At 44.7% G+C, this 27,128-nt stretch overlaps 2 protein-coding genes across 8 annotated transcripts in view; both read left to right on the plus strand.

Annotated features, from left to right (window-relative positions):
- Positions 1–801: 801 nt before the first annotated feature.
- Positions 802–22,078, plus strand: adam15 (ADAM metallopeptidase domain 15). 7 transcript variants are annotated; one of them, XM_044034525.1, is made up of 25 exons: positions 802–1,301; positions 1,959–2,050; positions 4,563–4,639; positions 5,087–5,165; positions 5,267–5,343; positions 5,747–5,999; positions 6,075–6,140; positions 6,279–6,350; positions 6,445–6,614; positions 6,686–6,770; positions 7,606–7,754; positions 8,081–8,258; positions 8,344–8,436; positions 10,001–10,196; positions 10,292–10,400; positions 11,445–11,634; positions 11,739–11,816; positions 11,906–12,017; positions 12,106–12,259; positions 14,683–14,776; positions 15,107–15,175; positions 16,432–16,494; positions 16,926–16,991; positions 17,100–17,248; positions 21,144–22,078. In XM_044034525.1, exons 1-25 carry the CDS (start codon positions 1,127–1,129, stop codon positions 21,205–21,207), a joined length of 2,910 nt encoding a protein of 969 aa, XP_043890460.1. In that variant the 5' UTR covers positions 802–1,126; the 3' UTR covers positions 21,208–22,078. The 7 variants fall into 7 exon arrangements, with proteins under 7 accessions (XP_043890460.1, XP_043890461.1, XP_043890465.1 ...); XM_044034526.1 differs by having other exon boundaries at positions 16,929–16,991; XM_044034530.1 differs by lacking the exon at positions 16,926–16,991.
- A 2,058-nt stretch (positions 22,079–24,136) lies between these two features.
- Positions 24,137–27,128, plus strand: part of LOC122774167 (semaphorin-4A-like) — a 5,287-nt gene continuing 2,295 nt past the window's right edge. Inside the window, exons 1-9 of the mRNA XM_044033225.1 lie at positions 24,137–24,227; positions 24,699–24,859; positions 24,926–24,988; positions 25,068–25,166; positions 25,268–25,358; positions 25,439–25,561; positions 26,092–26,219; positions 26,608–26,783; positions 26,853–26,991. Of these exons, the coding sequence (XP_043889160.1) occupies positions 24,137–24,227; positions 24,699–24,859; positions 24,926–24,988; positions 25,068–25,166; positions 25,268–25,358; positions 25,439–25,561; positions 26,092–26,219; positions 26,608–26,783; positions 26,853–26,991 (1,071 nt within the window). The remainder of the gene's footprint in view (positions 24,228–24,698; positions 24,860–24,925; positions 24,989–25,067; positions 25,167–25,267; positions 25,359–25,438; positions 25,562–26,091; positions 26,220–26,607; positions 26,784–26,852; positions 26,992–27,128) is intronic.

Raw genomic sequence — 27,128 nt, forward strand, 5'->3', positions numbered from 1 at the left:
CAGTTTGATTTCAAAATAAAAGCCACTAACTGTGCTTAACTGAGTTCTTCAGTTTCACGTTTTCATTTATTTAGTGGTAAACATAAGCACTGCTAATGGAGTGCGTTTGATGAACGCAGTACTCCACAGACACCAGCAGGGGGCAGTGCTGTGAGTGTGCCACAAAACAGTAAAGAACTAAAAACGGAGTTTGATGACTTGAAAAACTTTTTTTTCCTCACAGATTTTATTCAGGAATTTTACTGTTATGTAGAAAGTACTTTAAAGTCATACTTGAGTAAAAGTAAAAAAGTATGTGACCAGAAAATGTCACTTTTTTATAAAATTACTTCAGCAAAAGTCTTAAAGTTTATGACATTTACTTAAGTATCAAAAGTCATATTCATCTATAAAAAGTAAGGAGTTAGGATTGAGCCATGGTGGGTCAGTGGTAGGGAGGTTGTGGGTTCAATTCCTGGCTCTGCTCGTCTATGTGTGCCCCTGAGCAAAGACAGCCCATGTTGCAGCGTGTGAATGTGTGAATATGTGAAAACTGTAGTGTAAAGCAGTTCATCATGACTAGTAACGCTCTATATAAATACAGATCATAATAGCGACTCTTTTATTTGGTAGTAACAGGTACAAGGGTTAGAGGAAATGTAGTGGAATAAAAGTAAATATAAATAACAAAGTATTTGTACTTCGCTACATTACAACAATGGAATTTCATTTTATCAGAAAGTAAACGGGTAAAAATAATTTTCATGTGACTCACACTTTTATTTTTAAGCTACTTCTCGTGGAGCTTCCGGTGAGCTTCCGTGTTTCCGATTAGCTTCACTCAGCAGGATGACTCTCCGGTGAACAGTCCGCTGTTCTCCGGTTAATGACACGGTTCACGACTCGTTAAGTCGCCGTGTGGTGTCCACACAAACTCTGCCGACTTTAGTTGACGTTTACCGCCTCAGACTGAGCGGCTCCCCCCGGTGCTGACGGTACTTTGTAGCGGCGGAACCTGCGCAGATAACGGACTGACCCGCTCCGGTCTGCGCTCGTTACCATGGAGTTTCGGCGGAACTTCCTCTGGAGCTCCAGCACAGGGAGGTAACGACAGCGGGGCCCGGGCTTCCTCGCAGACGCGGAGAAGATGAGCGGAGCCGCCGCCGCGCTGCTGCCGCTCCTGCCGCTTCTGCCTCTGCTACGGCTGCTGAGCGGCAGCGCTGCCTTCACGGTCCCCAGGTCTCTGGACGCACCGCAGAACCCAGAAGTTATGATACACCGACAGACGGACGGTACAGACGATCTGATCAGAGCCGTGACAGGTGAGGACAGTCACACTGATTCTGTTTGCTTAGCCAGAGTTAAACCTGTGATTAAACCTGTGTTTAAACCTGTGTTTAAAGCTGTGGTTAAACCTGTGGTTAAAGCTGTGGTTAACACTGTTGTTAAACCTGTGGTTAAACATGTGGTTAAACCTGGGGTTAAACCTGAGGTTAAAGCTGTGGTTAAACCTGTGGTTAAATCTGTGGTTAAAACTGTGGTTAAAGCTGTGGTCAAAACTGTGGTCAAAACTGTGGTTAAAGCTGTGGTCAAAACTGTGGTTAAACCTGTGGTTAAATCTGTGGATCTGTGGTTAAAACTGTGGTTAAGCCTGAGGTTAAAGCTGTGGTTAAACCTGTGGTTAAAGCTGAGGTTAAACCTGTGGTTAAACCTGGTTAAAGCTGTGGTTAAAGCTGTGGTTAAAGCTGTGGTTAAAGCTGTGGTTAAAGCTGTGGTTAAACCTGTGGTTAAACCCGTGGTTAAAGCTGAGATTAAAGTTGAGGTTAAAGCTGAGGTTAAAACTGTGGTTAAACCTGTGGTTAAAATTGAGATTAAACCTGAGGTTAAACCTGAGGTTAAAGCTGAGGTTAAATCTGAGGGTAAACCTAACGTCACTGTTAGCGTCTGTGTCTCACTTCACTTTCGCTCTGTGTCCTCAGATGGCGACAGAAAACAGCGTCCCCTGCTGGAGAAGACACGTCCCTTTGTCCTGGTGGACGGAAAGAGACGGAGCCTCGCTGAAGCATTCCAGGTTGGTTTTAATGGTTGTTAATGGTCAACTCAACTCAAATCAATACAATAATCTTTAATCTAACTATAATCAATACTATAATTTGTAATCTGACTATAACCAATACCATAATCCAACTATGATCAATACAATAATCTGTAATCTCACTGTAATCTTACTATAATCTTACTATAAACCCACCCTGGGGGAAACTGTGTAATAGTATATTAGAGGTTAATGATAATATTGACAAAAAACAACTTGTGAAAGAAAAACAGGTCTTATTTAATAACTTAAACTTGCTTTATAAAGTTTTGCACAACGACCAACAAAAACTATCATAAGAGCATTTTAAACTAATGTAAACAATACTCATCATATTTGAACTACAAGGCATTAACATGAGAATGTGGATACACATTAACCTCTGCCAAAGTTTGTGAGTGTGTTTTCTTGTCGAACGTTAGCTGGCCGCTCGTGGTCGACCGCTGACTGCCCAAGCCTCTCATGTTCTTCATATTCTGTGCGCTGGTTCATTCACAGACGGTGAAACAAACACGCTGTCGAGTCTTTGACGGCAACTGCTTTGTCTTTTGAGTGACATCAGTGTTTTCAAAGCCAAACCACCTCCATGTGAGCGAGGAGGATCCTCGTTTAGCTAAATGTAACCACATGGATTCTGAGGCTGCTGGAGTCTGTGTTTGTTCACTTATGTTTAACATGCAGCTACGTTAGCTGTTGTTGTGAAGCGTGGAACGCGGCAGGTGTCCTCATGTGTCCTACGAGGCTGATCATGCAGTGAGTGTGTGGCCTCTCATAAAGACGTGTTTTGATTGGTTCTTGCAAAGGATTTCGACACACTGTTATAATGATTTCACGCATCGTTAAAACAACAATTAAGATACTGTTGTAGACGATATATATCACACACCCCTAAACTATAATATATATTCCAACTATAATCTATGATCTAAATGTAATCAAATCTATAATCTAACATCTAACTATAATCTGTGATCCAGCTATAATTAAAACTATAATCTACAATCTCACTATCATCAAAACTAAACTATATAATCTAATGACAATATATACAATAATCTAACTACAATTTATACTATAATCTATAATATAACATAATCTATAATACCAGTCTAGTACCTGTGCTAATAAAGTTATAATAGGGTTATAATATGGTTGTATTTCTGTTGGGTCTCTGGTCATGATGTCGTCTAAGACTGTAACATGATCCAGGTTCATATCCACCTCCAGGTTCAGATCCAGGTTCAGATCCAGGTTCAGTTCAGGTCTAGATCCAGGTCCAGGTCCAGTTCAGGTTCAGGTCAGAGGAAGACAATGTCGTCTGATGCAGGAGCAGGAAGTCTTTGGCTCCACCCACTGTCTTTAATGGACACTGTTGGTCAGGACCATGGATGTGGACAAGGACACTTCAGTTTAACAACAGACAGGAAGTCTTCTTCTTCTGCTTGAATCAGTACAGGTTAAAGTTTCCAGTGGGTGGGGAAAGGGGTGTGGCTCATTTACATATTCATGTTGTTGTTTGTCAGAAAATGTGCAGCTGAATTTCTGATCACTGAGTCATGAAAATCACACTCAGATGTCTCCTTTGTGGTCGCCTGCTCGGAGCCCCGCCCCATGACCTCACACACACACACACACACACACACACACACACACACACACACACACACTGCAGTGTTAACAGATGGTGAAAGAGGCTGCAAACACAGGAGGTTAAATGAGCTCTAAACTCCTTCGAGGTCTGATGAAAAACAGAACAGATTTGGCTTCTGATTGGTCATCTGGGGTAAATTGGTGGTGGTGAGTGGTGAGTGAGTGAAGGTGTGTGTGTGTGTGTGTGTGTGTGTGTGTGTGTGTGTGTGTGTGTGTGAAGTGTAAGTGAGTAGTGAAGTGTGACATTTTTGCTTCAGGCACAGTAAAAAGCTTCACAGAGGCAAGCTTCCTGAAGGGCGCTCAGGTTCAGTCACCCACCCGAGGTACTGAGCATGACTTCAACCAACAACAGCCCTGCACCCGTCTGCTGCGGCCCCACACAGTTCCAGGGCTGCATGGTTGAGAAAGCCAACCGCTCAGAGAATTCTGCCATTTAAGGAAAACTCTACTAGTACATACACACACACACACACACACACATATCCATTCCTCCATCCACACACTCACTCTCACACACACACACACACACACACACACACACACACACACACACACACAGAAAAGGACCAGGGAATCTCCTCTTTGAACAGCTGCACAACAATGACAGACAGGAAAATAGACTGATTGGTTGGATGATATGTTCAGACCAGCCCCATCTCAGAAAAAGTGGGTAAGGTGGTGAGTGAGATAGTGAGTAGTGAGATGAGAGTGAGAATAGAGGGCAGTGAGTGAGGAGATGGTGGTGAAGTGAGTGAGTGAGTGAGTGAGTGAGTGAGTGAGTGAGTGAGTGAGTGAGTGAGTGAGTGAGTGGATCTCACACTGTCTTCCTGTGTTTCAGGACGGACATCCAGACAGACTGCAGTGTGGACTGGAGGTGAGAGGACGCCTCTTCCTGCTCGACCTGGAGAAGAACCAGTGAGTCTCAGTAAAGAGAGCTGAATGTGCTGTGAGCACCACCTGCTGCTGAGGACCAGCCTGACATACTGAGTAAAACATGGAGACACAAGGAAAATACATGTTCATGTCTTTATCTCAATGTCCAACAGGAAACTGAAGTTTGTAACACCAAAGTCCTTTGACTGAGCCTGAGTGTAAGGCTGGTTCTCAGCAGCAGGGGGCGATGATGGTGATGATGGTGATGTGATGATGGTGATGATGGTGATGTGATGATGGTGATGGTGATGGCGATGATGGTGATGATGATGTGATGGTGATGGTGATGATGATGGTGGTGATGATGATGATGATGGTAGTGATGGCGGTGATGATGATGGTAATGGTGATGATGCGATGATGTGATGATGGTGATGATGATGGTGATGATGATGATGATGATGATGATGGGCTGCTGTCTTCTTGCAGTCACCTTCTGCGCAAACCTCCAAATGTCTTCTTCTACCTGTCCAACGGTACGGGCGTGTCTCTGAAAGCCGACCCTGTGGTGAGTCAGTGCAGGCCCTGCCCAGGCCCCGCCCTCTCTCTCTATGATATGTGTGATGCATCTTCGTGTTGAGTGACAGCTGCTTCTGTTGTTGTCCACAGACTCACTGTTATTACCACGGCAGCATCCGAGGGTTCCCTCAGTCCAGGGTGGCTCTGAGCACCTGCTCCGGACTGAGGTCAGTCTCTGATTGGTTCATTTACCTGTTTGCTTGTTTGTTTGCTTGTTAGTTTGTTTGCTTGTTTGTTTGTCTGTTTGTTTGTTTGCTTGTTTGTCTGTTTGTTTGCTTGTTTGCGTGTTTGCGTGTTTGTCTGTTTGTTTGCTTGTTTGTTTGTTTGTTTGTTTGTTTGTTTGTTTGTGAGTTCATCGGGTCACAAACAGAAAAACAGCAGTGCTCCAGTTTGATCCAGGATTTACAGATTTTCAGCTCATTGTGTGTCTTGACACATCAGCATTTTTTTTCTGTGGAAAAATCCTGATCTGGATCAGTGAGCTCGGTGACCTCTGACCCCTGTGGCGGTGCAGAGGCTGGATTACTGAGGTCTTAAACCAGCTTCACCTGACTGTGTTTCCTCCTGCAGCGGCGTCATCGTCATCAACGCCACGCTTAGCTTTGAGCTGCAGCCACAGGATGAAGACCGCCATTACCATCTCCTCCACCAGGGGGAGGAGAGCAGAGGGGATGGGAGTGAAGGAGGAGGAGGAGGAGGAGATAATGAAGAAGGAGTCCACCTGCTGTTCTCCGCCAGTCCACTGGAGGGTGGTGACGCTGGACACTGTGGGGTTTATCACACTGCTGTTCCCCCCATCCACAGCTACACACACACACACAGGGTGAGACACACACACACACACACAAACACATTGTCCTCTGTCTTGTCTCATGTGTCTTCTGTCCTCTGTCTGCAGAGAAAGAGGGACATCCTGTCAGAGACCAAATACATTGAGCTGGTGCTGGTGGCTGACCACCAGGAGGTCAGTGTGTGTGTGTGTGTGTGTGTGTACGTGCACGTATGTGTGTGTGTGGGGTTCTCACCCTGTGTGTGTGTGTCCTGTAGTAACATGTATGAACAGCAGGTGGCAGCAGCTCACAGTGTTCTCTCCTCCTCACAGTTCATGAATTACCAGAAGAACAACAAGACCATCATCTACCGTATGATGGACGTGGCCAACCAGGTGGACTGGGTGAGACGTCTGACCTCTGACCTCTGCCTCTGACTGCCTCTCTCACTCTCTCATTCTCTCACTCTCTCGCTCTCTCTCACCCTCTCACCCTCAGTTCTATCGCCCTCTGAATGTGCGGGTGGCACTGACTGGTCTGGAGGTCTGGAGCGACCGAGACAAGATCCGAGTGGAGAAGAGTCCGAAGGACACGCTCAACAACTTCCTGGAGTGGAGAAGCAGAGAGCTGCTTCCCCGCCTTCGCCATGACAACGCCCAGCTGGTCATGTATGAGTGTTTTAAAAACAAACATGTGACGTGTCCGTGTGTCACCCCTGACCTGACCTCTCACTGTGCAGGGGCGGGGCCTTTGACGGCACCACGGTGGGGATGGCATCTCAGGCGTCCATGTGCTCCAGAGACCGGTCAGGTGGAGTCAACGTGGTGAGGGTCATGTGTTCACCGTCATGTGTTCACAGTGGCGTGCACAGACATTTCGGACGGCAGGTGCTCAGTGAAAAAATAATGGCACTTTCTCTGGCGTGTGGAACTATGGGCTGCCTTATTATAGCAGTGAGAAAACATGACAGGCACTAATGTAAGCCTAATGTAAACCTACACAATACTAAATATTCAGCTTAAGTGTACTGATAGATTCACATGTTGTACTAATGACAAACTCTGCCGACATTAGTTGTGTGCTGGTCATCACGTCATATCAGTGATTAGCTAGCGTCTAGCTTGTTAAGCAGATGTGCAGTCGGCTAATTTATGCTCAGCTGTGGTGGCGCTGTATGAGACAGGCTACTTCACAACAGAGACAAAACAATGCAAGTTATAGCTTGGCAACTGAGGCTTAGGGGGCAAACAATACACTCGACTCGATTCATTTATGTGTTACCTGGCTGGTGGGACGGGGCCGTGAGCAGGTGTGTGCGGGCTACAGATGTGCACTGTTGCTGCAGCGCGCCTCCGTTTGTGCACGCTCTGCGCGTTCACGTTGACAAAGGAAGAGAGGTGTGTGCGGCGTAGGAGGAGCAGTGGCATATTAATTAGGGCAATATTATCACACTCTTTTAATCGTGCAGAATTTATGGATGATCATGTCAGCATGGGCCACATACACTGTTTAAAATAACAACGACCTTTCAAAAGGGCACTTGCTTGGTCCAGAGGGCAACGGCAGGTGCTGTAGCACCACCTAGTGTCTAACTGTGCACGCCACTGTGTGGTCATCATCATCATAGTGTTCATCATGCTCTCTCTCTCTCTCTCTCAGGATCACCTGGTCAGCGTTTTGGGCGTGGCCTCCACTGTTGCTCATGAGCTTGGTCACAACTTGGGGATGAGTCATGACACAGCAGAACGTCGCTGCTCTTGCCAGAACGAACCACGACTCGGAGGATGCATCATGGAGCCATCAACTGGGTCAGTATCAGATTATACAACCCGGGTCAGTGTCAGATTCAATAATCTGGTTCAGTGTCAGATTATTTGTGTCAGATTATCATACTTGACCCAGTGTCAGATGGTCTGTGTCAGATTATCTAACCTGGCTCAGTGTCAGATTATCTAACCTGGTTCAGTGTCATATTATTTAACCTGGCTCAGTGTCAGATTATCTAACCTTGGTTCAATGTCAGATTATCTAACCTTGGTTCAGTGTCAGATTATCTAACCTTGGTTCAGTGTCAGATTATCTGACCTGGTCAGTGTCAGGTGATCTGACCCAGGTGAGTGTGTGTGACCCTCAGGTTCATGCCTGGTCAGCAGTTCAGCAGCTGCAGTTCCTCTGACCTGTCTGTCAGTTTACTTCATGGAGGAGGAATGTGTCTGTTCAACGTTCCTGAACCAGATCTTCTGTTAGGAGGACCTCGCTGTGGAAACCTCTATGTGGAGAGAGGAGAAGAGTGTGACTGCGGCCTGATGGAGGTACTCACCTGTCCTACATGTCCTACATGTCTCTGCTCACCTGTGTGACCTCTGTGACCTGTGTTGCTGTGCTCTGATTGGTCAGGAGTGTGATGATCCCTGTTGTAACGCCTCCACCTGTCAGCTGATCCCGGGAGCTCAGTGTTCATCTGACGGCATCTGCTGCCACAACTGTAAAGTAAGACTGAACTCACATGTTCACCGTCATGTTTGCTAACACGTTCACCGTCATGTTCGCTAACACATTCACCGTCTTGTTCGCGAACACGTCCACCGTCGTGTTCACTAACACATTCACCGTCATGTTCACTAACACGGTCATAGTCATGTTAACTAACACATTCACCATCATGTTCACGAACACGCTCACCGTCATGTTCACTAACACGTTCACCATCATGTTCACTAACATGTTCACCATCTTGTTCGTGAACACATTCACCGTCTTGTTCGCGAACACGTCCACCATCATGTTCACGAACACGTTCACCGACATGTTCACTAACACGTTCACCATCATGTTCACTAAAACGGTCACCGTCATGTTCACTAACACATTCACCGTCATATTCAATAACACGTTCACTGTCATGTTGACGAACATGTTCACGTTCACCGACAGTTCATGAGTTTAAACTCCTCCCTCTCTGCCCTCAGTTGCTCAGTGTAAACCCCTCTGCCCTCAGTTGCTCAGTTTAAACTCCTCCCACTCTGCCCTCAGTTGCTGAGTGTAAACTCCTCCCCCATGCCCTCAGTTGCTTAGTCTAAACTCCTCCCCATGCCCTCATTTGCTCAGTTTAAACTCCTCACTCTCTGCCCTCAGTTGCTGAATGTAAACTCCTCCCCATGCCCCTCATTTGCTCAGTGTAAACTCCTCCCACTCTGCCCTCCAGTTGCTCAGTCTAAACTCCTCCCCCTTGCCCCTCAGTTGCTCAGTCTAAACTCCTCCCCTTTGCCCTCAGTTGCTCAGTGCAAACTCCTCCCCATGCCCTTATTTGCTCAGTGTAAACTCCTCCCCACTCTGCCCCTCAGCTGTCAGTCTAAACTCCTCCCCTTTCCCCAGTTGCTGGTCAAACCCCCTCCCCTTGCCCCTCAGTTGCTCAATCTAAACTCCTCCCCTTTGCTCTCAGTTCTCAGTGTAAACTCCCTCCCCCTTGCCCTCAGTTGCTCAGCTCCAAACTCCTCCCCTTGCCTTCAGTTTCAGTGTAAACCCTCCCCCTCTGCCCTCCAGCTCAGTCTAACTCATCCCACTCTGCCCCAGTTGCTGAGTGTAAACTCCTCCCCCTGCCCCTCAGTTGCTCACTTTTAAACTCCCCCCACCCCTGCATTCAGTTGCTTAGTCCTAAGCTCCTCCCCTTGCCCTCAGTTGTAGTCTAAAACTCCCCTTGCCCTCAGTTTCTCAGTGTAAACTCCTCCCCTCTGCCCTCAGTTGCTCAGTCTAAACTTCATCCCACTCTGCCCCTCAGCTGCTGAGCTGTAAACTCCTCCCCTCTGCCCTCAGTTGCTCACTTTTTAAACTCCCCCACCCTGCATTCAGTTGCTTAGTCCTAAACTCCTCCCCCTCCTGTCCAGTTGCTCAGCTCAAACTCTCCCCTCTGCCCTCAGTTGCTCAGTCTAAACTCCTCCCCCCTCTGTCCCTCAATTTCACCCAAACTCTCCCCTCTGCCCTCAGTTGCTCAGTCCCTAAACTCCTCCCCTCTGCACTAAGTTTCCAGTCTAAACTCCTCCCCCTCTGCCCTCAGTTGCGTCCTGCAGGCTCGGTGTGTCGGGAGCCTCTGGGAGCATGTGACCTGGCCGAGTTCTGCACTGGCTCCTCCCCCCACTGTCCCCCCAATGTCTTCCTGCAGAACGGTGAGCCCTGTGAGGACGGCGCCACCTACTGCTATGGAGGAGTGTGTGTCAGCATGAACGCTCAGTGTCAGCTGCTGTGGGGAACCAGTAAGACACCAGTTTAACCAGTTCACACTGTGAAGCTGCTGCTTTAACACACACTCTAACTGTGTGTGTGTGTGTGTGTGTGTGTGTGTCCTCAGACTCCACCAGTGCTCCGCCCATCTGTTTCTCTTCTGTCAACAAACAAGGAAACAAGTTTGGAAACTGTGGTCAGCTGACCAATGGTTCCTACATCCCCTGTGCTAACACGTGAGTACACACACAGACACACACACACACACACACACAGACATATAACACATAGAGGACATACACAACACACAGACACACACACACTACACACACACACACACACACCTACACACACAGACATATAACGCATAGAGGACACACGCACACACAACCAGTGTTGGGCATCTTACTTTAAAAAAGTAATAACGTTATAGTCACAACACAAGTTACATATCCATTCTTTCCTTTTACCTCGGTAAGGGAGAAGTAGTGTCGATATTTCCACTTAAAAAACGCTACGCTTCCCTGGCTCGTCGCCATTGTCTTAGAGCGTACAGCGAGACAGCGTGAGCAGGGCACCCGTCCACGCAGCCTATCATCATCGCATTAGCAACAGTGTCGTCATCAATCATCTCCACCCCTGCTCTCTCTGTGCTTCATTCAACCGAACTGTAACACAAGTAACGCGCCACTTTACATTCTCAGTAACGGTAACGGCGTTGCAACAATAGGAAAAGTAATTCATTAGATTACTCTGTTACTGAAAAAATAACGCCGTTACTCCCAACACAGACACACACACACACACACACACACACACACATAACACATAGAGGACACAGACACACACAGAGGACACACACAACACACAACACAAGAGGACACACACAACACACAGACTCACACAGAGGACACATACACACACACATAGGACACACACAACACACAGAGGACACACACAACACACAGAGGACACATACAACACACAGACACACACAAAGGACACACACAACACACACACAGAGGACACACACAACACACAGACACACACAGAGGACACATACAACACACACAGAGGACACACACAACACACAGAGGACACACACAACACACAGAGGACACACACACAAGACACACACACACACAGACACAACACACAGACACACACAGACACACAGAGGATACATACACACACAGAGGACACACACAACACACAGAGGACACATACAACACACAGACACACACCTTGATGACCCCACCCCCTCCCTCCACGTGCTGCAGTGACGTGCACTGTGGCAGGATCCAGTGTCAGGGTGGGAGACAGCGCCCCCTGCTGGGCATTAACGTAGAGATCCTGACCACTGAAGTGCGCCACAGTGACCTGGTCTGCAGAGGAACCTTCTTCCACCTGGGAGACGACGTGTCTGACCCTGCTACTGTGGCTCAGGGAACTGCATGCGGCCCTGGAAAGGTCAGTCAGCCGGCGCCCCCTGCAGGACAGGAGGAAACATGACCGAAACAAAGTTAAAGTATAGATAATATATAGATGAACTGTCCCTTTAATAAATGTTGCAGGTGTGTTTGAAGCAGACGTGTCAGGACGTGTCGGTGCTGGGCGTCGACGACTGTCGCAGCAAATGTAACGGTCACGGGGTGAGTGAGTGTTCTGTCCACAGGTGGCGCTAGCGTGCTGTTCCTGATTTATGTGTGTGTAACCTGCTGTGTGTGTCTGTGTGTGTCAGGTGTGTAACAGTAATAAGAACTGTCACTGTGACGTGGGCTGGGCTCCACCTGACTGCAGGTACTCAGGTCACGGCGGCAGCGTGGACAGCGGTCCAGCCACAGCTGCTCCAGGTGAGAACACACACCATCACACACCTGTCCAACATCTGAGCTCTGACCCAGGCTGACCCTGCTCCCATGTGTGCGTGTGTGTGTTTAGGGTCTGACCCGGTCCAAGTCGCCCTGCTCGTTGTGTTTTTCTTCGTCCTGCCAGTCGTCCTCCTCTTTCTCGCTCTTCGCTTTCCTCGATTCCGGAGAAATCTCTTATGTTTTGGACCAAACAGCCCATTTCACAAAGCTAGACAACACAACCGGTAACACACACACACACACACACACACACACACACACTCTCACTCTGTAATGTACAGCTGACTGTGCTTTGAGCGCCCCCTGCTGCTGACACCGAGGCTCACCCTCAGTGAAAAGCTGCAAACAGGAAACTGAAGTCTGTAAAGTACTCACTTTCCCACACCAAAGAGAAAATCAGTGATTTTAGCTGCTTGCCCTCTGCTGCCTCATGTGGTCACTTTGTGTCACTGAGGTTAATCTGAACAGATTTTCTCGATGACGTTTGGTGTGGGAAAGTGAGTGCTTTACAAACAAACACAGGTCTGTCTGAGATAGAGACGTGAACATGAGATGAAGATATCGTAGTCTTTTAAAATCTGCTTTATCAGCATCTGTGTTTCAGGCTGGTTTTCAGCAGCAGGGGGCGCTCACAGCACAGTCCGCTCTCTGTCTGAAAAAAACATGAACTCTCCCATTTTTAAGCATGGATGTATTATAAGACCTGGATGTAGCTCCGCCCCTTTGGCTCTATTCATTCCTATGGAGTTGCTCACTCACACATATGTCAAAGTTTCTGACTTCCTGGTTTATTTCCACAGAGCATGTGCAGTAGTGTTACTCCCATAATGCCTCTGGGCTTCGTGAACGAGCCGCGTTCTCGACTTGCTCGGCGCGTCCATGAACGGTGAAAGGCATGATGGGAGTACGCTACTGACGTGCACAAGCTGATTTCATGAATACTGATGTCACGTTAGCTTCGGTCTCTAAACCATGGATTTGTAAATGAATGTCAAACCAACGATAGTGAATACAGTAAAGTGAAAAGTATAATGACGTCATTACAGTTAAAATGATCAGTGAATATTAGTTTATATGTGTTGTTACAGGAATGATGTTGTTTACTTCCATTCACTGATAAACTGTCACATGACTCAAAAAAATAATGAATGAATAATGAAGTACTTTTATGATCCATTGAATCTTAACCATGAATATGATTTTGGTCTCATTGCTATGCTTTTTATTTTGGTTTAAATTTATAACAAATAAAGTGAACTTTATAATTAAAATTACAATTTATGGTAAATATAATAATCATCAAATATTACAATAAACCTGCAGACTCATGATCACATTATTAGGAACAATAACAATGTGTTAACTCCAGATTCTTTCACTCTAATTCATGTGTTCACCCCATTTATCAGTGACTTTATGAACAGATGGTGTAATTCATGTGTTCATCACATTTATCGTGTTCATCACATTTATCAGTAACTTTATGAACAGATAGTCTAATTCATGTGTTCATCACATTTATCAGTAACTTTATGAACGATAGTGTAATTCATGTGTTCACCCCATTTATCAGTGGCTTTATGAACAGATAGTCTAATTCATGTGACCATTACATTTATCAGTGACTTTATGAACAGATAGTCTAAATCATGTGTTCATCACATTTATCAGTGACTTTAGGAACAGATAGTCTAAATCATGTGTTCATCACATTTATCAGTGACTTTAGGAACAGATAGTCTAAATCATGTGTTCATCACATTTATCAGTGACTTTAGGAACAGCGTGTTCATCATATTTATCGGTGACTTTATGAACAGATAGTGTAATTCATGTGTTCATCACATTTATCGGTGACTTTATAAACAGATAGTGTAATTCATGTGTTCATCACATTTATCGGTGACTTTATGAACAGATAGTGTAATTCATGTGTTCATCACATTTATCGGTGACTTTATGAACAGATAGTGTAATTCATGTGTTCATCACATTTATCGATGACTTTATGAACAGATAGTGGGGCGGAGCTACATCCAGTTCATCCATGTTTTTAAGTCAACTCAGTCTGATTCATGTGTGTTTTCTTGCCCACAATGCAGTGTGACTCACTGTGATATGTGGGGCCTGGAGTTTGACCCCGTCTACATCTCCAGGTACTGCTGGACCTTCTGGGTTCTGGTCTGTAGTCTGGTCTCTGTAGATGTGACCGTTCCCTCAGACCTGGTCTCATGACCTCAGGACTTAAAAATGTTCAGATCCAGGTCTCAGTGTTCCTGGTTTCACCTCTCAGATGCAGCTTTAAGTGTGTTGTGATGTGAAAACCCTCCAGTAACATGGATGTGTGTGTTTCTCAGGTGTGTGTATGTGTGTCTCTCTCTCAGGTGTGTGTTTGTGTATCTCAGGTGTGTGTATGTGTGTGTGTGTGTGTGTGTGTTTTAGGACTCTTATACTCCTCCTCCTCACATTTCACTGTAAAACAAAATTAATTGAATCAGGGAAGTGAAACACTGTAGAGCTTTTACTTTGAAACAGGAAGAGGATGTGGTGTTTGTAACACGTGACAGGTGTAGACGCTGAAACTGTGAGACTCATTCGTGGGAGACGTTTGTCCCACAACCGTCTCATCAATCTGTCTTCTGTCCAGGACTCCAGTGACCGAGCGAGTGGACGCCAGTAACAGTGAGCATGTCCAGCCTCTGAGATACCGCCTCAACCCACAGGCCGACGCCCACAAAGAGGTAACCATGTAACCACTACCTCACGTTCTCTAACCCCGCCCCTCAAAGACATCCTCATCCTCATCCTCATCCTCATTGAGTCAGTTTATGAAGCAGTGAATGTTTTTCTGACACAATAACACGTTCATAGTGTGATTTGGATTACATGGATTGAAAATGACTTTTATTTTGATGGGATGGTGATCTCTTTAGCACATTTTCAGGAAGTGACATCACTGCTTTATTGGTTGAATGATTTCCTGTGTCAGCTCATGTTAACACACCTGACCTCTGACCTCTGCATGTGTCAGCTGTCACTCTGCATCTGCTTCCTGTTTTCTCTCCTATCAGGTTCATGACAGACCTGCTCCTCCCACTAAGCCACTCCCCCCTGACCCCACCCTAAACTCCCCATCACAGGTAACCTCACCTGAACTCACCTGCTCATGTCACTGTGAGGAGGCGTGGCCTTGTTGTTGTCTCTTTTGACGTTAGGATGAGTCAGATCTTTGCAGTTGTTTGTTGTTGTGTTGTGTTGTAGTTGTGTAGTTCAGTGGTGTGGAAACTCTATTACACAGAGATGACATTCATTGATTCATGGTGACTGTATGTTCATGGTGACTATATGTTCATGGTGACTGTATGTTCATGGTGTGTATGTTCATGGTGTGTATGTTCATGGTGACTATATGTTCATGGTGACTATATGTTGACTGTATGTTCATGGTGACTATATGTTCATGGTGACTATATGTTTATGGTGTGTATGTTCATGACTGTATGTTCATGGTGACTGTATGTTCATGGTGACTATGTTCATGGTGACTATATGTTCATGGTGACTGTATGTTCATGGATGGTGATGTTCATGTATGTTCATGGTAACTGTATGTTCATGGTGTGTGTGTTCATGGTAACTGTATGTTCATGGTGATGGTGTTCTGGTGTGAATGTTCATGGTGACTGTATGTTCATGGTGTGTATGTTCATGGTGACTGTATGTTCATGGTGACTGTATGTTCATGTGTGAATGTTCATGTGTGTGTTCATGGTGTGTTCATGGTAACTGTATGTTCATGTGTTCATGTAACTGTATTTTCATGGTGTGTATGTTCATGGTAACTGTGTTCATTTATGGCCATGGTGACTGTATGTTCATGGTGAATGTATGTCATGGTGTGTATGTTCATGGTAACTGTATGTTCATGGTGTGTGTGTTCATGGTAACTGTATTTTCATGGTGTGTATGTTCATGGTAACTGTGTTCATTTCTGTCCATGGTGACTGTATGTTCATGGTTTGTATGTTCATGTATGTTCATAGTGACTGTTTGTTCATGGCTACTGTGTTCATGTATGTTCATTGTGACTGTATGTTCATGGTGATTTTATGTTCATTGTGACTGTTTGTTCATGGTGACTGTATGTTCATGTATGTTCATGGTGTGTATGTTCATGTATGTTCATGGTGTGTATGTACATGTATGTTTATGGTGTATATGTTCATGGTGTGTATGTTCATGTGTGTTCATGGTGAATGTATGTTCATTGTGACTGTGTTCATGTATGTTCATGGTGTGTATGTTCATGGTGACTGTGATTGATTGATTGATTGATTGATTGATTGATTGATTGACTGTTTGATTGATTGATTTATTGACTCTTCTGCTGCTTCAGCCTGTTAAACAGATACCAGCCCCCCCCACCAAGCCTCTGCCCTATGCCCCCCCCACCAGCCAGGTACAGTCACTGTGTGTGTCTCTGTATGTGTGTGTAAGGAACTGATATTGACTATGCTCAGGTGGCTAAAGGTCAAGGTGTGGAATTGAAACTGTAGGTCAGAAAAGGGAGAGAGCCTTGGGCGGAGACTGGTTGTTTTTCTTTGTTGTCATGGTGATAACGACAAGTTTGACGCATGTTTGTTTTTTTCTCTCTGGCTTGTTCATGAAATCCTCGTTTTTACCTCACTTCCTCTTCTTCGTCTCCTTTTCTTTTCATCTCTTCTTCTTCGTCTTCCTCTTCCTCTTCTTCTTCCTCTGTTTGCTCTTCTTAATCTCCTCTTCTTCTTCATCTCCTCTTCTTCTTCTCCTCTTCTCCTTCTTCTGTTTTGTCTGTTTCCTGTTCTTATTCTCCTTTTCTTCTTCTCCTCTTCTTCCTCACTAACCTTCCAGCAGCTGGTGACTCGACCAGCTCCACCCAACAAGCCCCTCCCCCCTGACCCCGTCTCACCTGGACAGGTACACTGCCACACATGCATGCTGGTGGCTGTTAGCATGAGGGTAGCGTGTAGAATGTGGTGTCATGTGATGATTTGATGAAAATCAAAGATGATTTTCTGATTTCAGGCTCCTGTTCCACTCAAACCTCTGGTGCCCAGAAAGCCTCTCCCCCTGGCCCCACCTTCCCACCCTCAGCTCCACCCTCACCCTGCTGGACACGCCTCCAACAAACTCCGAGAGCAGAGTGCAGTCACGCCTGCGGCCGCTCCCAACAGGTAATGTCACATGACTTCGTCTTTATCACTGTCCTTAAAGGAATATTTCACTGTGTGTTAAAACTGGACCATCTGTGTCATAGAAATGTGAAACAATATTTATGCCTTCATGGCCGAGAAAGGCAGAAATCTTTTATTTTGGCTTACGACAACTCCCAGCATGCACTGTGCTCTCTGCCCCACTAGAGTCTCGCTGTCTCAAGCTTCGATGCATCCAGTCCAATCCACTTTATTTATAAAGCACTTTAAAACAACAACAGCTGAAACAAAGTGCTGTACAACAGAGATAAATAAAATACAAGAAATTACATCATAGGCCTAGACAACAAACAATAAAACATACAATAAAAGAATAAAATACTGTAGAAAGTATTAATAAAAACAGAAAAAGTCATACAATAAAACTATAAAAAGATAAAAATAAAACAATGTCTCATACTGGGTTGAAAGCCAAAGAGTAAAAATGCGTTTTAAAAGTGGACAGTGAAGGGGCGTATCTGCAGGAGCAGCTAATCAGCTGAACTCAGACACCGGGCAGGAGCGTCAGGATGAAGCAGCTCAGAGAGTTACGGCGGGGCAAGACCATTTAAAGATTTAACAACAAATAATAGGATTTTAAAATGAACTCTAAAATGCACAGGCAGCCAGTGGAGTGAGACTAAAACAGACTTTATATGTTCCCTCTTACGTGCTACAGTTAAAAGACGTGCCGCAGCATTTTGGACGAGCTAGAGGTGTGAGAGGGCCGTCTGATTGACTCCAAGATAAAGTGCATGACAGTAATCTAAGTGAGAAGTAATAAACGCATAGATTACAGTCTCAAAGTGCTGGGCTGAAAGAAAAGGTTTTACCTTTGTCAGCTTTCTTAGGTGGAAAAAGCTTACCAACTGCACTGATTTGACAGTCCAATTTAAAACCCAGATTTGTGACTGTAGGCCTTACGTGCTGCATCAAAGGGCCCAGGTCAACAGGAAGGGACTCACTGGAGTCATTAGGTCCAAACACTATCACTTCCGTCTTCCTTTCATTAAAATGCAAGTTCAGGGCCATCCACGCTTTTATCTTGTCAAGACACTCAAGAAGTGATTCTTAACCCAGCAGTTAGAGGGTTAAGAATCCCACGTAGCTGAGAAGGAGCGCGAGTTTCAACTGGGGAGCCCGACACAGAGGCCTCAGGTTACCCCGCGCTGGCAAAGTCGGAGAGAGCAGGGGCGGCAGAAACCCTCATCGAAGCCGGGCATCGGTATCCGACAGGCATCACCGGGGTCCATGTAACGCCGTGACACAGCGGTGCGACGATATGATCTACGATCAAATCTGGAAGCGGTAGAAGACGCCAGGTAGACCTTCAGCTTTACCGGCCATCCACTGTGTGTGCCGCGGCAACTGTGACGCTTCCACCAGGGAGTGTGGAACTGAAGCCCGGCAAAGTTTTCTGTCCATCATGATCAAACGCAACTTGATCCACGGCAGAAAGACGAAAATCCAAGAGTGTTTGATGATCATACACCAGTAGAGACTCGATTTGTGGAGTGACAATGGTCAAAAACAACAGAATAACAAGCCACAGAGACAGAGGTAGACGAGCAGCCAAACACACCGGTGACAGCACTCATCATGTAAACACACAAACCCCCGTGAGATGTATCACAAATATAAACACACAAAACAGATATAAACACACAAAACAAATATAAACACACAAAACCCCTGAGATGTATCACAAAATATAAACACACAAAACAAATATAAACACACAAAACAAATATAAACACATATAACACACAAACCCCATGAGATGTATCACAAATATAAACACACAAACCCTTGTGAGATGTATCACAAATATAAACACAAAAACAAATATAAACACACAAACCCCGTGAGATGTATCACAAATATAAACACACAAACCCCTGAGATGTATCACAAATATAAACACACAAAACAAACATAAACACACAAAACAAATATAAACACACAAACCACTGTGAGATGTATCACAAATATAAACACACAAAACATATATAAACACACAAACCCCGTGAGATGTATCACAAAACAAAACACAAAACTGTGAGAATACACCCCCACACAAATATAAACACACAAACCCCTGTGAGATGTATCACAAATATAAACACACAAAAATATAAACACACAAACCCTGTGAGATGTATCACAAATATAAACACACAAAACAAATATAAACACACAAACCCTCGTGAGATGTATCACAAATGTAAACACACAAAACAAATATAAACACACAAACCCGTGAGATGTATCACAAATAAACACACAAAACAAATATAAACACACAAACCCCTGTGAGATGTATCACAAATATAAACACAAAAATACAAATATAAACACACAAAACAAACATAAAACACACAAAAGAGAGATGTATATATAAACACACAAACCCCCGTGAGATGTATCACAAACATAAACACACAAACCCTGTGAGATGTATCACAAATATAAACACACAAACCCCTGTGAGATGTATCACAAATATAAACACACAAACCCCGAGATGTATCACAAATATAAACACACACAAACAATCACAAATATCAAAACAAATAAACACACAAAACCCTCGTGGAGATGTATCACAAAATAAACACACAAATATAAACACACAAAGTGAGATGTAACCCCGTGAGATGTATACAAATATAAACACACAAACCCCTGTGAGATGTATCACAAAATAAACACACAAACCCCTGTGAGATGTATCACAAATATAAAACACACAAAACAAATATAACACACACAAACCCTCGTGAGATGTATCACAAATATAAACACACAAAACAAATATAAACACACAAACCATGAGATGTATCACAAATATAAACACACAAAACATATATAAACACACAAACCCCGTGATGATTCACACAACAAACACACAAACCCCTGTGAGATGTATCACAAATATAAAACACACAAAACACCCTGTGAGATGTATAAACACACAAAACAAATATAAACACACAAACCCTCGTGAGATGTATCACAAATATAAAACACACAAAACAAATATAAACACACAAAACAAATATAAACACACAAACCCCCGTGAGATGTATCACAAATATAAACACACAAACCCTGTGAGATGTATCACAAATATAAACACACAAAACAAACATAAAACACACAAACCCTCGTGAGATGTATCACAAATATAAACACACAAAAACAAACAAACACACAAACCCTCTGAGATGTATCACAAATATAAACACAAAACAAATATAAACACACAAACCCCGGAGATGTATGTATCACAAATATAAACACACAAACCCTCGTGAGATGTATCACAAATATAACACACACAAAAACAAATATAAACACACAAACCCTCGGAGATACAAATATAAACACACAAAACAAATATAAACACACAAAAGATGTATCAAATATAAACACACACAAAACACTCGGAGATGTATCACAAATATAAACACACAAACCCTCGTGAGATGTATCACAAATATAAACACACAAAACAAATATAAACACACAAACCCTCGTGAGATGTATCACAAATATAAACACATAAACAAAAAATATAAACACACAAACCCTCAATGTATCACAAATATAAACACACAAACCCTGAGATGTATCACAAACGAGATGTATCACAAATATAAACACACAAAACAAATATAAACACACAAACCCTCGTGAGATGTATCACAAATATAAACACACAAAACAAAATACTCACCACCTGCAGAACAACTGAGGGAGGGAAGCACCATTTTTAAATAGTACTGTTCTAGCAATACACAGATCTGTGAAGTATTCCTTTAAACACGTCACACTTCATCTGTCTGTCTGTCTGTCTCTCTCTCTGTCTCTGCAGACGACCTCCAGCTCCGCCCACTCGACCCTCGGCCCCTCAGAAGGTGGAGTCGTCGCCACTGTGAGTTTGGTGTTGATCGTTGTGTTTGAGGAAGACGATGATGAAGACTTGAACATTGACCTTTGACCTCTTCTGACGGTCAGTGAACGTCTCGGTGCCTTGCTCAGCTGCAGAGGACACTCAGGAATCTGTAATGTAAACCGCGCCCCCAAGAGGCAGTGGGGCTCAGTGCCTTGCTCAAGGAGCTGGGAATCAAACCTGCAGGTGGTTCTCCACCCAGACTGACCCAGACCAGGTTCCTCTGAAAAACAACATCACATCCTTTAAACTGGATTGAAAGGTTCTGATGTGGGACCAAACTAAACCGGATTAAACCGAAGTGAAGTCTGACTTTAAACTACGTCACAACAAACTGAAGGAAAAAAAACTGTTTGATTGTCAAGTGTCTTTATAATTGACCCTTGACCTTTTGTTTGACCTGGTTCATGATGTCACCTTTGTAAAAAAGTAGAAACTGGTTTAAACCTGGTCTCAGACTAGGTTTAAACCTAGGTTTGACTGGTTTGGACCTGGTTTAGAGTAGACCTGGGGGGTATTCCAGAAAGCGGGTTATGTGAGAACTCTGAGTTTGTTAACCCTGAGATGGGGGAAACTCTGAGTTATCCGTTCCAGAAAGAGAGGTAACTTAAACTCTGGGTCTGTTACTGCGGTAACTTACTCTGTGAACATAACCTGCTCGCTGGCAGGTTCACTATAAGAAACCCAGAGTTTCTACCTGTCTCCTCCCACACGAAGAAAGCAGTTAGACATGGATTGCCCATTCATTAGAAATCCAATCGACATCGAAGCCGTATTGATTAGAAATACATTACGTCGTGAGAGAATCTTCCGACCCAGATTAGACGTTCTGATTAAAAATAAAAAAGACAAATTCACATGTGATTTGGTTCTTCTTTATTCCCTAAAAGTACAAAAGCAACAGTCAGGATTTGTAATATAGTTCCAACTATTAACATATTTCACCATGACAATGCACCCACCTCAACTGGCGTTCAAGTAATAGAATTTCCAAGTCTGTTTTTCTGATTTGCTGGTCCAGGTACACCATTTCTCGGGCAGCCTGTGGCCATGGGCAGCCTGTGGCCAAGGGGAAAGGGAACTTGACTTGTAACCGGAGGGTCGCCGGTTCACCCGGCCAAAAAGGGCTGGGGTACCCCTGAGCAAGGTACCCAACCCCCAATGCTCCCCGGGCGCCACTCAGTGTGGCAGCCCACTGCTCCTAATTCTAGGATGGGTCAAAATGCAGATGAATACTTTCCCTAAGGGGATTAATAAAAAAACTAACTTCTTTCTCGGTTTTTTGAATGGTTTTCATTAGGTGCACCCTGTACAACTCTTTTACCGGCAACTCGGAAACATATGGACAACATTTAATTCCTGCATTTCTACATACAGATTTAACATGGTATTGACCGAAAATCTCACTGTGTCAAGCTGTGCTCTAGAAGTTGATGGACCCTCACTCCCTGTGGCAGCAGACAGCGTTTCCTCCTCCTCCTCCTCCTCCTCCTGTGATGCAGGAAAAGATACTGTTTCAGAATACTTTGAACTACCATCTGAGGCAAGATCTGAGTATGGAATACTTACAGCTGCAGGGTTAACAATTGTTTCAGTCGGAGGCTGAACCAGGCAGTTGACACCATCCACAACTGTTGTGTGGGTGGATATATATTTGTTAAAAAGTAGGCACTTTTTATTAAAAAAAAAAAGACATAAGTGTATACTTGCATCTGATGTAGGCACTTGTGTCCTGGGGGGTGACAGGCTCAGAAGAGCTTCCCCCGGGGATGCCTTCAGCCACAGGGCGACCCCTGTATTGGAGCCAGCTCCTCAGCCTCTGTCAGAGGTGGTGGAGGTGGCCCTCCACCAGTTTTTAGGGCCTCTGCCTTCTTTCTGTTGGCTGAGCAGAACTCAATGTTTGCAATCTGAATTAATATTTACGTTACGTTTAATAGCCTAAGTCAATTAAAAATTAAAAATAAAAATCAAAGTGAGGTGCAATCATAGCCTAGCAAAATATGCCTTACCTTTTTGAATGATGTTTTTATGTTTCATTTTGAGCTGCTTCCAAGTCCTCTTTTCTCCTGTTGGATTGCACCTAAATGAAAAACTCAGATTTCATTCCTACTTATATTCATAACTATAGGCTATGCTACGATCTTATGGTTAAATGTTACGTCAATGGAATAGTACATTCAAACTTACGCGTTGACTCGGGCAGCAATTCTCTCCCATGCGGTCTCTCTCTCCTTCGCTGCTGCAGCTGTGTTGCATTTGTGTGCTCATATTCTCCGTAGGTCAGCATAAGGATCTCCAACTCCTTCTCACTGAAGTAAGTTGATCTTTTTTTTTTCTCGGTTGTCATGGTGACTCGTGGTATCGGGGCTCCATTGATGATGGCTTTTTATAGTGCTTGTGCACGCGCATACCTAGAGGTTAACATACTCAGAGTTGATTGAACTAACTCAGATCAGCCGTTCTGGAACCGGATATTCAGAGTTTCCCGACTCAGAGTTCAGGGATAGACTCAGAGTTTGTTGAACCTGCTTTCTGGAATACCCCCCTGGTCTCAGCTTGTTCATGTGGAACTGATCAATGATAATCAATAAAACTCATAAGGAACTGATCAGAGTGTTGCAGGAGTGAATGAAATCAGATTGATTGATCAGCTGCTGTTGTTTCATGTAAATAAAACAGTTCATCTTTGATGTTTTTGTTTTCAAGTTAAAACACACACGCACACACAGACCATGTGACACAGTGATGATGATGATGATGATGAAGCTCTAAGTCACTCCCCCCCACACACCACAGGAACAGGAAGTTGTCTCTTCCTGTGTCTCAGTGTGTCAGTTGGTTTGCTTCAGTCGAGCAAGAGATTTTTAAAATTTTATCACTCGTTCATCAGCTGTCTCATCCTCTCATCCTTCATCATGGCTCCTTCATCCTCCCTCTTCCTCCTCGTCCTCCTGTGTGGACACAGTGTCTCTGTGTCTGTGTCTCCTCGACTCTCCTTCCTCCTCAGTGAGTAAAACTCTTTTTCTTCATTGGTCATATTATTGATTAATGATCAGGTAAGTGATTAATGATCAGGTTATTGATTAATAATCAGATTATTGATTAATAATCAGGTTATTGATTAATAATCAGGTTATTGATTAATGATCAGATTATCCATTAATGATCAGGTTATCCATTAATGATCAGGTTATTGATTAATAATCAGATTATCCATTAATGATCAGGTTATTGATTAATAATCAGATGATCCACCAGTCCGCTCAGTTCTGGATCATTAACAATGTGAATTAGAAGCGAGTTCTATAATATGATTCACTTCTGGATCAGGAACTGGTTTCTCAGTTCTGGATCTGCATGAGGATTGAGGTCAGGACTAGAACAGAAGTTTTGGATCAGGAACCAGTTGTGTCTTGTTGGTGTCCTGGTCCTGGTCCAGGTCCTGAGTGGGTCCATGTGTTTCCTGCTTGTGTTCAGACTCCACTCAACGACCTCTGGTCCACTTCAGTCTCCATGACGTCACCAACACCACCACGCTGTTGCTAAGCAATGATGGCTCCACCCTGTACGTGGGCGCGCGTGACGCCGTCCTCTCATTGGACATCAGTCAGAGTGATGTCATCAGCCTGAGGAGGAAGGTGAGTTCACAAGACCAAGCTTTAGAAAAGCTTTGAATCCCCTTCCTGACTCCGCCTCTCGTCCAGGTGCAGTGGCGTCCGTCAGAGGCGGAGATAAAGGAGTGTTCTAAAAAAGGGAAGAACGAGGTGGTAAGTTCATCTTCATCATCTTCACCTTCATCATCTTTATCATCTTCACCTTCATCATCTTTATCATCTTCATCATCAGCTCGATTGTCCAAACTTTATCCGAGTGTTACAGCCCATAAACGCCACCCACCTGTATGCCTGTGGAAGCCACGCCTACAGCCCCAGAGACGCCTTCATCGTGAGTCTGAACTTTGACACACACAGATACACACACACACACACACACGTACATATACACACTCTCACACACACACCTGTGTGTCTGCTCCTCCCACTCAGGACAGTGTGAGCCTCTCATTGGTCGAGCTCAGCAGTGGTAAAGGTCGATGTCCGTTTAATCCGTTCCAGAGAAACATCGCCATCACCATCGGTGAGTCATCACACACACATACACACACACACACACACGCACACACACATTCAGCTGAAGGGGTGTGTGTGTGTGTGCAGACAGCGAGCTCTTCAGCGCCACAACCGGTGACTTCAGAGGGGTGGAGCCTCAGATCAGTCGTCACTTCAGCACAGGCGGTCGCTCTGATGTCTGTCAGGACTCATCTGTCAGTTTACTGGAGGGTAAGTGAACGCACCATTACGTGTGTGTGTGTGTGTGTGTTCACTGGAGGGTAAGTGAACGCACCACTGTGTGTGTGTATGTGTGCGTTCACTGGAGGGTAAGTGAACAAACCATGTGTGTGTGTGTGTGTGTGTGTGTGTGTGTGTGTGTGTGTGTGTGTGTGTGTGTCTGTGTGTTTACTCAAAGGTAAGTGAACACACCACTCTCAGTGACAGTGTCCTGTCCTCTGTCCTCTCACAGAGACAGTGTCTGTCCTCTCACAGAGACAGTGTCTGTCCTCTCACAGAGACGGTAACTGTCCTCTGTCCTCTCACAGAGACAGTGTCTGTCCTCTCACAGAGACAGAGACAGTGTCTGTCCTCTCACAGAGACAGAGACAGTGTCTGTCCTCCTTGAACAAAGCACAGTTTCACAAACACTTCCTCACTCTGTCACTTCCTGTTTGTGTCAGACTCTAAATGCAGCCAAAGGTCAAGCATGTCTTTTTTCTTCTTCATCATCGTCATCATGGTCACTTCCTGTGTTTCAGAGCCGACCTTCATCACCGCAGCGGCTGACTCGTCACAGAACAAACTCTACTTCTTCTTCACTGAAGTCGGGACAGAGTTCAGTTTCGTGGAAAAGCTGCAAATCGCTCGAGTCGTCCAAGTCTGCAAGGTGAGTGACAGGGGGGCGGAGCCTCAGCACCAAATCACCACGACAACAACGACGCCGATGATTAGGTCCCCACAACATGAGTCATACCTGAAATACAGGTATGACTCACTCCCACTCCAAACCTCATAAAGAAAGTCAGAGATTGTGTCACTGAGTTTAATCTAAATGAAATATTTCAAATGCTGAATTGACTAAAATCAGACATTTGAACGATGGATCATGACAGTGAGTGCTTTCCAAACTTCAGTTTCCACAAAGAGAAGTAAATGACGTAGATTTTATTACACAAGTCTCATGTGTCTTTTGCTAGTTCTCAGCAGCAGGGGGCGCTCACAGCACAGTCCTGTCTGAACATCATGTAACTTCAGTGTGTTACTTTCTGTCTCAGGATGATGTCGGAGGACAGAGGACGCTGCAGAAGAAGTGGACGTCCTTCGCCAAAGCTCCTCTGCTCTGTCAGTCTCACAAACAGCTTCCCTTCAACATCCTCCAGGACGTGTTCACGCTGCCACCACTGGAGGGCGCCGCCGACACCTTGTTCTACGGCGTCTTCACGTCTCAGTGGTAAGAGAAGAAGAAGACGCACGTCCTTCAGTGTGAGACGTGTGTGTGATAAGCGTGTGTCTCGTCCAGGTCCTCACGTCCAGAGTCGGCAGTTTGTGTCTTTAAGCTTCAGGACGTGCGGGCGGCGTTCGCTGGCAGCTACAAGAAGTTGGACATGCAGAGTCACCAGTGGAGCCCCCTGCTGGGCAAACACTCGTACCTGGGAAAGGTAGAGTCACATTAAATCACTATGAGAGAGAGAGAGAGAAAATAAACCAGCAGCAATTCTGAGATGTAAGAGTCCGAATTCTGGGATTAAAGAGTCTGAATTCTGAGATTAAAGAGTCCTAGTTCTGAGATGAAAGC

The sequence above is a fragment of the Solea senegalensis genome, linkage group LG9, assembly GCF_019176455.1.
Source record: "Solea senegalensis isolate Sse05_10M linkage group LG9, IFAPA_SoseM_1, whole genome shotgun sequence".
Taxonomy (NCBI): domain Eukaryota; kingdom Metazoa; phylum Chordata; class Actinopteri; order Pleuronectiformes; family Soleidae; genus Solea; species Solea senegalensis.